General features: G+C 41.8%; 2 protein-coding genes and 1 pseudogene across 6 annotated transcripts; 2 read left to right on the forward strand and 1 right to left on the reverse strand.

The window, feature by feature from the left end:
• Window positions 1-281: 281 nt before the first annotated feature.
• LOC121749180 (eukaryotic translation initiation factor 4B3-like) lies at window positions 282-815 on the forward strand. Its single transcript, XM_042143771.1, has one exon. The coding sequence runs from the start codon at window positions 282-284 to the stop codon at window positions 813-815; it is 534 nt and encodes a 177-aa protein (XP_041999705.1).
• A 3,627-nt stretch (window positions 816-4,442) lies between these two features.
• LOC121747780 lies at window positions 4,443-5,296 on the forward strand (annotated as a pseudogene).
• Window positions 5,297-5,655: 359 nt separating this feature from the next.
• LOC121746503 lies at window positions 5,656-8,220 on the reverse strand. Of its 5 annotated transcripts, none has more exons than XM_042140367.1 (6): window positions 8,068-8,220; window positions 7,882-7,981; window positions 6,963-7,213; window positions 6,600-6,690; window positions 5,980-6,046; window positions 5,656-5,899 (listed from the first exon to the last, which is right to left on the reverse strand). In XM_042140367.1, exons 2-6 carry the CDS (start codon window positions 7,953-7,955, stop codon window positions 5,846-5,848), a joined length of 537 nt encoding a protein of 178 aa, XP_041996301.1. In that variant the 5' UTR covers window positions 7,956-7,981; window positions 8,068-8,220; the 3' UTR covers window positions 5,656-5,845. The 5 variants fall into 5 exon arrangements, with proteins under 5 accessions (XP_041996301.1, XP_041996303.1, XP_041996302.1 ...); XM_042140369.1 differs by having other exon boundaries at window positions 6,963-7,218; XM_042140368.1 differs by having other exon boundaries at window positions 7,882-7,992; window positions 8,068-8,206.
• Between the last annotated feature and the right edge of the window lie 4,085 nt (window positions 8,221-12,305).

The raw sequence follows: 12,305 nt of genomic DNA on the forward strand, positions 1-12,305 counted from the left end.
CCTCCGTCCCCCAAAATTCGTCCCGGTTTGACCGAGCATGAGTTTTAAGGAGTAGTTTGACTTTGTATTAAATGAAGGAGTGTAGTGGAGTTTGGGTTCCACATGATGCTATTCTTTTATTGTTGTTTAAATGAGGTGTGATTAAAAAATTAATGTGATTACAAAAACTGTGATTAAAAAAGTAATGCGAAATTAATGTGATTACATAATTAATGTGATTAACTAATTAATGGGAGAGAGAGAAAATAAATCGGAGAGAGAGAAATCGAGAAGCAGCAATCATGGCGGCTACGGTGAAGACAGCGTGGGCGAAGCCAGGTGCGTGGGCTCTGGACGCGGAGGAGAACGAGTCGGAGCTCCTCCAGCAGCAGGAGGAAACGGTGGCGGCGCCAAACGGCCACTCCGAGACGACGGATTTCCCGTCCCTGGCTCTGGCGAAGACTAAGAAGAAAAAGAAGCAGGTCCTCACGCTCCAGGAATTCTCGACCTACAGCGCTGCGAAGCCGGCGGCCTTCCACGTGAAGGGGTTGACGACGGACGAGCTGACGGCTCTCCCGACGGGTCCGCGAGAGCGGACGACGGAAGAGCTCGATCGGAACAAGCTAGGAGGGGGATTCAGATCCTATGGCGGCGGGATGAGGGATGAGCAGCCGCGGCGCCAGGGGAGTTTCAATCGGGAGTCGAATCGCGAATTGGCGTCGTCTAGGGCTGATGAGACTAATAATTGGGCGGGTAAGAGGTCTTCTGCTGGTAGTGGGTTTGAGAGGAGAGAGAAGGGATCAGAGTGTAACTATCGTGAATATGGAGGAGTATAAAGATATGTCCATTTTTAGTAAGTTTGAAGTGTGACAAATTTTCAGGGACGGACAAAAATGGTAAACTAGGACGAATTTTCAAGGACATAGGGAGTAATTATTTTGCATTGACATATTTGAAAACATTTAAATTAATTAACAAAACAATAGTAAAACCTATAGGACGGTCTTTAGGGCGGCTTATAGGGCGCCCCACTGCATGTGGAAGGGTAGGAGGATAAAATGCTGACCTGACGGTGCATAGGGCGGGCTTTAGGGCGTCCCTTAGGGCGCTCCACTGCTAATGCTCGTTGCTCCTGTTCATTTTCTTAGTTCTTATTTTAAATTATATCCAATTTTTACATAATAAAAATAAGTAGAAAATCGTACATGTAGTGATGTAACGCAGTCATAATAAATTTCCAGTAATTTGAAGTAAAGGTGTATTTTGTACAGTATTTTACTAAATAGGTTGTAAATTGTTGCTGTATGCACCAGCAATCAATAAAACGCCAAAATAGAACATCTAATTGTTCATTTTCATCGTTATTCGTTTCAGTAAACAATCTTTCAAATTGAAGTTAAAATGCACAATTTTTTATAGGAGTTGGAAATTATGTAGTTATTTTTATTTTCACATCATATTTATATCATGTCAAGTTATTGTAATATAATAAAAACCTCATTGTTTGGATTGCTATGTTATCTTCTATTCTGCCAAAATTGTTTGCGGAACGAAAAAAATGGTAAAAGTTGATGTATTTTTAAATCGAGTGAAGTTAGTCTTTTTTTTCTCATATAAATAGATTTTAAATATGGATATTGGTCCTTAACCATATTCTGTTATTGTTTTCAAGTTTATTTATTTTGATAAATTCTAGTAGTACTATAATTTATAAGTATCACGTATGCTTTCCTCGGTCCCTTCGCAAATCTGTTTAGATCTGGCCGTGTAAGTAATAGATCTAATAGTTACTTTGATTAGAAAAGTGTATGCCATATACTCATAGTAATAAGTAGGCTGCAACGAAACATAATACATATCTTTTCATATGCTCTAACTTTGGGTTCTGATTTATTTTGTCATTTTATAAAGTTATTACTAGGCTGGGGAATTATAAAGCAATAAGTCTGCCCAGAAATATTAATTGAAGTTTCTGAAACTGAAAAGCATAACTCGTGTGAATAGATCGAGGAATACAAATTTTGTCACAACTGATTGAGGAAGATATTGGTACTACTTGTACTCATTAACCAAATTTTGGTGGAAAGCGACCATATAGTTGTACATGAATCATGATACTTATAAGTTATACTACAACCATCACACGCATAGATATGAATATGATCAACGAAATCGATACATCTTTTTTATTAATTAGAAAATAATACTATAAAATTACACTAAAGTTACTAATTTTGATCATTATGTGATTTACACTTTTGCAAGCTGTATTTTTTGAACTTAACTCTAGGATGAGTTTTGATCATTATGTGATTTACACTTTTGTAAAATTGACACTTTTATGACAAAATTCCAAAACGTAAAATAATTTGAAGATCTTATTTTTGACTACGTGGCATGGAAATTAGCTCTAACAATCTGGAAAACTATTCGGCATAAGGGCATCCACAGTGGGACGGATGTCCCGGCGGACATCAAGACGGACTTTCCAAAAACACCTCCTGCCACGTCATAAGGACATCTCACTGCACAATAGCGGACATCCCCAAGGACATCCCAACGGACATCCCACAATAATAAAAATTCACAAATTCATCAAATTAAACAATTTACGAAATTAAATTAAAAAAATAAAAACGTACATTTCAACAAAAAAATTTTCTAAACTAATTACATTCTAAATATCAACGACGACCCCTCCGCGTCCATATCTCTTCAATAATATCGTTCTGGAGTCGAATATGGGCTTGTCGTTGGCACATGTCGGCAAATGCACGGACTCGATCGGCCTCTTCATGGGGTATCCCCATACGTACATTGGCGGTGGCCACGCCGTGGCTTGGACCGGCAGCATCAACATCATCATTGGCCCAATCAGTCAGTGATGGACCTTCATCTTCGACAATCATGTTGTGCATGATAATACATGCGTACATGATATCAGCGATGCTGTCAATATACCACAGCCGTGATGGACCCTTCACTGCCGCCCATCGACCCTGTAGCACACCAAATGCCCGCTCCACATCCTTGTGCGCTGCCTCCTGGTGACCCTCTAAATAGACCTTCTTTTCTTCTGTGGGGCATCTAATCGTCTTCACAAAGACGAGCCACATAGGGTATATCTCATCTGCCAAATAATAACTCATGTTGTGCTGGTTGCCGTTGGCGACGAAACTGACGGTCGGACCAACACTCATACACTGGTCGTTGAAAAGGGGCGATGACTGGAGGACATTGATGTCGTTGTTTGACCCGGCTACTCCAAAATATGCATGCAGCCGGTAGTCAGCTACCGCTTCAAGGATCATCGTGGGATTCTTGCCCTTGAACCCGGTAGTGTACACACCTTTCCAGGTGGTGGGGCAGTTCTTCCACTCTCAATGCATACAATCTATGCTGCCCAACATTCCCGGAAACCCGTGCTGACTCCCGTGCATATCCATCAGAGCCTGACAATCTTTAGGGGTAGGCTTCCGAAGATACCTATCCCCGAATATCTCCCTAACGCCCTCAAAAAATACTTTAGACAATCGCGGGCAGTCGTCTCGCCGATGTGGAGGTACTCATCGAACATGTCGGCCGCACCTCCGTAAGCCAGCTGCTTGATTGCGGCAGTGCACTTCTGTTTGGGCGTGTGGCCGGGGTTTACCAACCGCATCCTCCCTCATCCTGAAATACTCGTATCGACGCTCTAAAGCGCCCACGATACGCAGAAATAGCGGACGATGCATCCTAAAACGTCGCCGGAACATGTTCTCCCCAAACCGCGGTTCCGGAGTGAAGTAGTCCTCATACAACCGACGGTGTGCAGCGATGTGGTCCCGGGGTACTATAGTTCGACGATGGATGGGTCGAGGTACCGCCGACTGCTGCTGCTGCTGCAAGGCCGCTTGTATCACGCGATTTATCTCACTGGACGTAACGGCCCGCAACTGTTCTCTAATTCACCGACGTACGTCATCAGAAATTCCATGACTACCACCCGCACCACTACCACTACCACTACCACTACCACTAACCATTCTGGATATATAAAAGAAACGTAGAGAGAGAGAGAAAGAGAAACTCGTTAAAACAAGTGGTGCGAAAGAAATGAAGTTCAACGAGCCGTATATATAGAGTTTTTTTATTAAAAAATGAAAAATCGGGACGTCCGCTGGGAACCCGCAGTGGCGGACGTCCCGACGGACGTCGTCGGAATGCCGCGAAACTCCGGTGTCCGCAACGGACGTCCATATCCGTCCCTCCCGCTCCTAATGGAGGACGTCCCGCGCGGACATCCGGCACGCCGGTTGGACGTCCGCCGAGACGGCCGCCGTTGTGGATGCTCTAAATGATGATGAAGAAAAGAATAAACATGAATCTTCTCATCTTTTTCCACCACCTCCTAGAAACCGCCCCTTCCTTTATAAATCTTTCTTAATTAATTTACCCCCTTCAACTTCAACAACAATCACAGTTTGAAAAATCGAGAATTGATCAATCTTTCTCTAAGTTTGTGTTCAACAATGGCATTAGCACGTTTAGCTCTCAAGAATTTGCAACAAAGGGCCTCATATTCTGCTTCCTTGTTGGCCAAAAATGTCACAGCCACAGCTCCCCCGGAGAAACAGAGATTGGCTTCTCAGTTTCTCCGGGGGCTCTCCTCCGCTGCAGAGGAGAAGGCAGCCGGGGCCCATGAGGTGGCTGTGCAAGAGGGTGGCAAGAAGCCCAAGCTTTCTCCGAGGCGGAGGGGCTAGAGAGGCGGCAACTTGTGGAGGAGAGACGGCCGTGACTTCGTCCCTACTCTTGGGGGTAAGAATGAACTTGGATTTCGACATGATCAAACACCAATGAAGTTAAAAACATGCAATTCTATATGAATTTAGATTAAGATATTGAGTTTATTGGTAATATTGAATGTGCAGATATGTTTCCTTCGGGAGTGGGGAACGCGTTGGTCCAAGCGACAGGGAACATAAACAGGCTGTTGGAGAACATAGCTTCGCCACAAATGCTGGGGCGGGCGAAGGAGCACGATGACAGCTACAGGCTCCGGTACCAGATGCCGGGGGTGGGGAAGGACGAGGTGAAGATAACGGTGGAGGATGGGGTTCTAAGCATACGAGGGGAGCACAAGGATCAGGAGGAACACGACTCTGACGACGAGTCTTGGTCGTCGAGCAGCTATGGTTACTACAACACGAGCCTGTTGCTGCCGGAAGATGCAAAGCTCGATGAAATCAAGGCGGAGATGAAGGATGGGGTGCTCAATATAGTCATACCTAAGGCTCAAAAGGCACACAAGGATGTTAAGGAAGTTGAAGTTCGTTAAGTATTTGCTTTGGGATGAAACATGTGTGTCAAATAAGGATGTATACATACTACCTATCTCTATCTATCTATCTATCTATCTATCTATCTATCTATCTATCTATCTATCTATCTATCTATCTATCTATCTATCCATGAACTGAATTCTGTCTCTTTCTGCAAGTATGTCATTATCTTGCCATGAATTATAGCTCATTTTGCAAAAATGCCATTAATTTAAAAACAAGCAAGAATTCATGTAATGCAGACTATAAATTGATAGCAGCAACAAATTGTACTTGTAACCTCCACAACACCATTGATGTTGTTGCAAAATAGAAAATAATCAAACTACAATATAATAGAATTTGAGCTTCAAAATAAAAGCAAGAGAAACGATTCTTCATTTTTATATAAGCCAATGATATTCAACAATGTTGTGATCAGATGCAGCACAATGGTTCTTGTTGTTCAACAAAAGACCAAGAAACTGCTAAAATTCTGGTTTACAGCAAGAGGGAAGCCATAATCTGAAATCCACAATCATAACAATCACCTGGGAATCAGTTTCTTAATCGTACATTCCTTCCTGCTCCCAAACCGCTACCAGAAAATCGACCATTTCCTGTCAGTTTAACAGTCATAACAGTGAGATTATAGGAGCGGCATGCTGTAATTATTTGGGATGCAGGGAAAGAAACTTACACCAAGCGGGACAGGTTTGTCGAATGGCTTGTTATTGCTGAGCAAACTGTCGTAGGTTGCGTTCCAACTGCAAGATCGTGGTTTTTTTCAGGAACAAGTTCAACAATGAAAATTATATAAGATGGTGCAATAAGGCCCAGCCAGGTATGAGCCAGGCAGGGTCGAATTTGGTCTCTCCCAAGGTTTTCTGGGCCTTTAGTTTCAAGGCCCAGTCCATATTTTACCGGGTTGACCAAACTGTGGCCCAGCATACTAAGCACTAACAACAACACAGGGTGAGTCATAGGAAGCAATAGAAATGATCCTAATAAGGAACTCTTGGGGGTGTCTAAGTGATATGATAGCTATATATGTGCTAATCTGCTATTCACTTTGATGGATTTATGTGATTTTGGACTTTGTTTGATTATATAATCCTCAGATGCTCAAACATACGTTTTATCAATCTAATCTTATCAAACAAAGTAAATGCATCTTTCATTCCATTAGCCATGAATATGAAGATCATGTATAAGGTGCTAGTAGTAATTTATTCAATATATAGGTTATTTGATTTCTCCATGCTTGGTTACCTCCTCTAAAACAAACAGTAACAATGCAGCTATAGGAAATCACCACACCTTAACTTGGGCTCTCGAAGCTGTTGTGCCCGATTCTCGGGCTTTTTATCCAAGGCCCATTTCTGTCTATTCTGGTGCCAGAGAATTAGACCTGTAGCCGGAGCTTCTCCACATAAGATTAACTTATCCAAATCCACAAAACGTAGAGAATAGACAAAATCTATGAATTGGAAGGAGAATATTCTTCCTTTTTAAGAAACAGAGGCAACACTCATCCAGTGCAGAAAACGGGTTAGAACAACACAAAATGGGCAAGTAGCTAAAAACATAAAAAAACAAAAAGAGTTCACACTCGCAGGCGAGCACACAAACACAAATACCAACAAGACCGTGATTTAACATGGAATCAGAAGGCATGCTTACCATGATTTACAAATTCAGAAGGCGTGCTCGAGCATCCGGCACCATGAGCATCATATACCTGAGTAAGTGTGCTGGTAGACGAGATGCTTCCACAAGACTGCAAAGCAGTATTTTCCATATTACAATTGCTAGTGGTCCAAAAATCTTCCGATAGAGTAGTTTTTGTACTTTTCCAATCGTGGTTATTCTTCCCTTTGAATTCATCAAGTGAGGAATTCAGTTTGGGCCTGACATGACTCCCCAGACAACCACTGCTCTGTTTCAATTGTAATAAATCAATCATACTACTGTCATACAGTTAATGTGACATAATATAAAACTAACACGTATTAACAACTGATTCATGAAATATCCAAATCCATTGCAAAGACTTTGAGACTCAACCATCCTACAGCTTCAATAATATGTGAATATCAAATCTAACACAAACTTGAAATAGTTGCTTCAACACCCACAACATTTGCACAAAATTGTGACCCTTTTACAGTTTACCTAAAGACAAAAACTCCTATGCATCCGGATTTTTGGTGCACACTTTCCAATTAGGGTTCATCAATCCCTAATTAGGGTTTAGCAATCATCAATTAGAGTTTAATTAGGGAAATGTACAGTGCATCTGGATGCACCAAATCAAGGTAGACACATCTATCATCAAGCTTCAACCTCTCACACCATTTTAACTAATACTACCACCTAAAATCATTCAAAGAAAATCATACGGCATGAAACATTTAAGAATTATTGCTATTTCTAAACTGAAAATCAACAAAAAAATTGAAACAGCTAGTTCACATATACCAAATAAAAACAAACCATAACAATTAACACCTTATCCACATAATCCACAAAAGCTAAATCAAAGTTATTCAACACTAAACACAAACTTTGCAAGAAAAAATCAGAGAATATGGATACTTACCCCATGCAAGCAATAATATGCAAAACCCAAGCTGCAATTGATCCGATTCGTAAAAGGGACCCCAACATTAACATGGATGGCACAAATTTTCCACAAACCCCTGAAATTTCACTGAATTCATGAACTTATACAGTGCATAAATTGCAAATGGGAAAGAAGATCACCCCCAACTTGGATGAGATTTACCTATAAAGAGAGCTTTCAGTGAAGATGGGATTAAAATAAGAGCATCTTTTAAGTTTCTTATTGTATTGAATTTGCGAATGCAGTCGAAAAGCAAATGGGGCTGCTATTGTTAGTAATTAAGTAAGCAAGTAATTGAGTAATTAAATCGTAATTACTTCATTAAAAAGTCCAACCCTGGCTTTTTATTTCATTGGAAATGTTTTTTATATACCACTACTATATTATCTTCATTTTTGTTTATACTACTAAGTAGTGGAGTATTTAATTAAGAAATCGCATTGTGTAAAGACGATTTTGCCCCTCTTTGTGCTTCATTGTTTTTACGTTTTAGGTGGATTTGAAATGAATGGATATAAAAACACCTGATTCATTCATTTATAATTCCATGTTGCCCCACACGCTTCTGAAATTATTTTATATATTCTTCCAAACAAAATTATGAAATATTTACAAAATAAAACGATTAGATGCGTTGTAAATATAATAGTAAGTAGTAATATAAAAGAGATAAAGAGCCCACCCAGAGAAGAAAAAGGCCGAGAAGAAAAATGTTTATAGTTTAGAGCATCCGTATTGACGGATTTCTCGGCGGACGTTCGTCATTAGGCATGGGAGGGACAGATGCGGACGTCCGCTGCGGACACCTCACATCCGCGGCTTTCCGGCTACGTCCGTCGTGACGTCCGCCATTGCGGTGCCACGACGGACGTCCCGAATTTTGTTTTGTTTTTTTTATAAAAAAAATTCTATATATACGGCTCGTTAAACATCATTTCATTCGCACCACTTGTTTTAACGAGTTTCTCGCTCTTTACTTTCATTTCTTTTGAAGATAAATGGAGCACGATAGTGATTCTCCCGCCACGAGCGAGTCACAAATGCTGACGTTTCCCGTTAGAGGTGGGGGAAACATCGGCGGAACTGCAGGGATGTCCGGGATGATGCCCGAAATGGCGACGATGATGCCCCAACCCCAAATGGCAGGGATGATGCTCGGGTACTACAATATGTACCCTTGGTGTGCAGGGATGAGTGGGATGATGCCCCAAATGCCCAGAGTGAGTGGAGGGATGGCGGGGATGGCGCCCGGGATGATGGGGGAATGATGCCCGGAATGACAGCGGGGGTGGGGGAATGATGCAGGGCACGCCTGCCGCTGCTGGGGGTAGCAGGCTGGGGCCCCCTATCACCTGGGGACAATGTCTATCGCCCCTATATGGATTTATTGTCTAGCGATTCCCCCCAAAGTACTCATCTGGAGACTCAGTTCACCGGCATTGAGACTTTCTCTTTTGAGGAGTTGGGGCTATCTCCGGTCAGGGAGTCTCCTACTGAGATGCCACCGGCGGGAGGGAGGTCGAAGAAGAAGGGCAAAGGGAAGGGCAAGGACACTACCTCGTCCTCGCGTGCGAGGGCCGAGGGGGGAGAGGCCGGCGAGGGAAAGAGGACCATCTGGAGCGTGTCGGAGTGCGTCGCGCTGGCTCAGGCCTGGGTCGGTGTAGTCGAGGATCCCTACATCGGGGCTAACCAGCATATCGACAGAATGTGGTGGCGCATTAGCCAAAGCTACCTCCAATTCAAACCGCCAGGTGGGAAGCCTCACGATGGAGAGCAATGTCGGAAACAGTGAGAGCGGCTGAGGAGGTAGCTCAGCCAATTTTCCTGCATCTACCAAAACAACCTAGGCACGGCCACTAGCGGCATGTCCGTCGAGGATGTGAAGAATATGTCCATGCAGCAGTACTCCGACAGGTCTTTGAAGTTCGGCTAATTCAAATATTGGGAGGTCTATCTTGTGGTGCAGATTTTTGCCAAGTTTAGTGCGAGTGTTGAAGCTGGCTGGCCGAAGCGGGCGAAGATCAACGCCACCGGCGAGTACAGCAGCAGTGCCGGTTCCCACGACCTCCCCGACTCCAAGGCAGAGTTCCCGACCCCTCAATCGTTTTCCGCTGCCGTCGCCCGGTTGGGTAAAAGACCGCGATGCGGATGGCTAGGGGAAGCGCCAATGGGTCCCATGATGTCCAATCGGAAGCTCCTTCCCAGGTCAATCTCGAGCTCTCCTATCTCCTCCGCATGCAGCAAACGCAGAGCCTGTTAGACACCATGGATAAGTGGCATGCAACGACTGATCCCTTATACAAGATGATGTTGAAGGATGCCATCGACAGTCTGAGGCGCGATTTGGGGATGCCACCCCTGCCCGGAATTACGTCGGGACTGGCACCGGGGACGACGAGGAGTGAGACTGGGGCCGCGTTTGTCTAAGCTTTGGGATGTAATTTTTTTAACTATGTATTTTTTAAAAATAATTATGTATGTTTTTTACTATTTAAATAAAATTGTTGCATTTTCCCTGTATTCTTGTCAAAATTTTAATTCCGTAAATTGTTTAATTTGGTGAATTTGTGATTTTTTTTATTGTGGATGTCCGTCGGGATCTCCTTAGGGATGTCCGCCATTGTGCAGTGAGATGTCCTTATGACGTGGCAGTGCAGTGGGATGTCCTTATGACGTGGTAGGAGATGTTTTTGGGATTTCCGCCGGGACATCCGCACCATTGTGGCGGACATCCACAATAATAAAAATTCACAAATATGCAATTTATAGAATTAAAATTTCACCACGAATACGGGGAAAATGCAAAGATTTTATTTTAATAGTAAAAAACATACATAATTATTTAACGAGCTGTATTATATAGAGTTTTTTTTAAAACAATAACAAATTAGGACGTTCGCCTGGACGTCTGTCGTGGCACCGCAATGGCGGACGTCACGACGGACGTCGCCGGAAGGCCGCAGATACCTCACATCCGCGGCGGACGTCCGCATCCGCCTCTCCCGACCTAATGGCGTACGTCCCGCGTGGACATCTGGCACGTCGGTCCGACGTCCGACGGCGCGCCATTGCGGATGCTCTTAAGGATTACCGGGAAAAGATACAAAATAAAATACTATATTTAATTGGATACGAGTGTCTTACGGAGCAAAATTTTCTACTACGAGCTTCTTTCTTTATTGGGAATATGTGTAGAATTGATTCCAAGCAATGACACAACATGAAATCTATAGACCAACAAACTTTTTTGTGAATCGTCAAAATCATGTCTAATTTTTTAATTTTTATTTTGTGCAATCAAGTATACGTGTAGATTATGCTTAGATTGTCAATATTATCTATAATGAGCATAATAATCATTGCATAATAAGACACGTGAAGAGCTTGTATCAGTGCATATAATTTACACTTTTTAAAGTGCACCACTATGCAAGTCTTTTTTTGCCAACTCATTACATACCAAAACAATTTTAAATATGCATTCTGCAGCTGAAACTATATTTTTTGAGGTACCTAAGGTTAATTGTGATTGAGAGGGTGTAACTGTCGAACCTAAAATTTTAGGGGTACAAAATACTACTACTAGCATGATTCAAGCTTATGCTTTTTTAGTTGGGTACAAAATACTACTACTAGCATGATTCAAGCTTCTGCTTTTTTAGTTGGGCCTAGCCCATTAAGTGTAACGAGTAGTAGTGTAGTATTCTCTCGTCCCACGGAGGTTGTCCCAATTTGACTTGGCACGAGTTTGAAGAAATTATTTGACTTTATATTAACTAGAGATGTATAGTGGAATAAGGGTATCACATTAGGAGAAATAGAGGAATGTAGTGGAATAAGAGTCCCACATTAGGAGAAATGGAAAAAGTATATTTAATATTTTTTTTGGTATATTACAAGTGGGACAAACTTTATGAGACGATCTGAAATGATAAAATGAGACAAACATCGTGAGATGGAAAGAGAGTACTATATGGCTGAATCTTGTTTACAAAATCTTGTCTCAAGATTTCACTGATAACACTCTCAAAATAGTACCGTCAAGCTTTTCAATTGAAAATATTAAAATGTTACTAATAGTTATATTCAAAATAATTAGTATTACTAAATTTCAAGTTTGAAAATTTTGTGACAATTATTTTGTTATGTTTCATTAGATATAGATTTATGCACAAGAATATACATAAAATATAGTACAAAATTTGATGATATAACTATGCGAATAAAAATAAAATTTTTAGCTTGGTAAGCCACCACTCCCAAAAAAAAGAAACAGCAATTGGGAGTAAATTAAGTTTCTGTAAATGGACATGACATATCACTCTTGTGAGTATTAAATATCCTAATTTGTTCCAATTATGGAGTGAATTAACAGCCAGCTGTCCATCGAAGCAGTACAA

Source organism: Salvia splendens, chromosome 9 (assembly GCF_004379255.2).
Source record: "Salvia splendens isolate huo1 chromosome 9, SspV2, whole genome shotgun sequence".
Classification (NCBI taxonomy): Eukaryota; Viridiplantae; Streptophyta; class Magnoliopsida; order Lamiales; family Lamiaceae; genus Salvia; species Salvia splendens.

What these genes read in the sequence shown, in the direction of transcription:
- LOC121749180 (XM_042143771.1), top strand. Translation starts at nt 282, where the DNA reads ATGGCGGCTACGGTGAAGACAGCGTGGGCGAAGCCAGGTGCGTGGGCT.
- LOC121746503 (XM_042140367.1), bottom strand. Translation starts at nt 7,955, where the DNA reads ATGTTAATGTTGGGGTCCCTTTTACGAATCGGATCAATTGCAGCTTGG. An exon ending in CATATTATTGCTTGCATGGG is followed by an intron (nt 7,214 to 7,881) that starts GTAAGTATCCAT and finishes GAAACAGAGCAG; the next exon opens with TGGTTGTCTGGGGAGTCATG. An exon ending in TTCTGAATTTGTAAATCATG is followed by an intron (nt 6,691 to 6,962) that starts GTAAGCATGCCT and finishes CTCCGGCTACAG; the next exon opens with GTCTAATTCTCTGGCACCAG.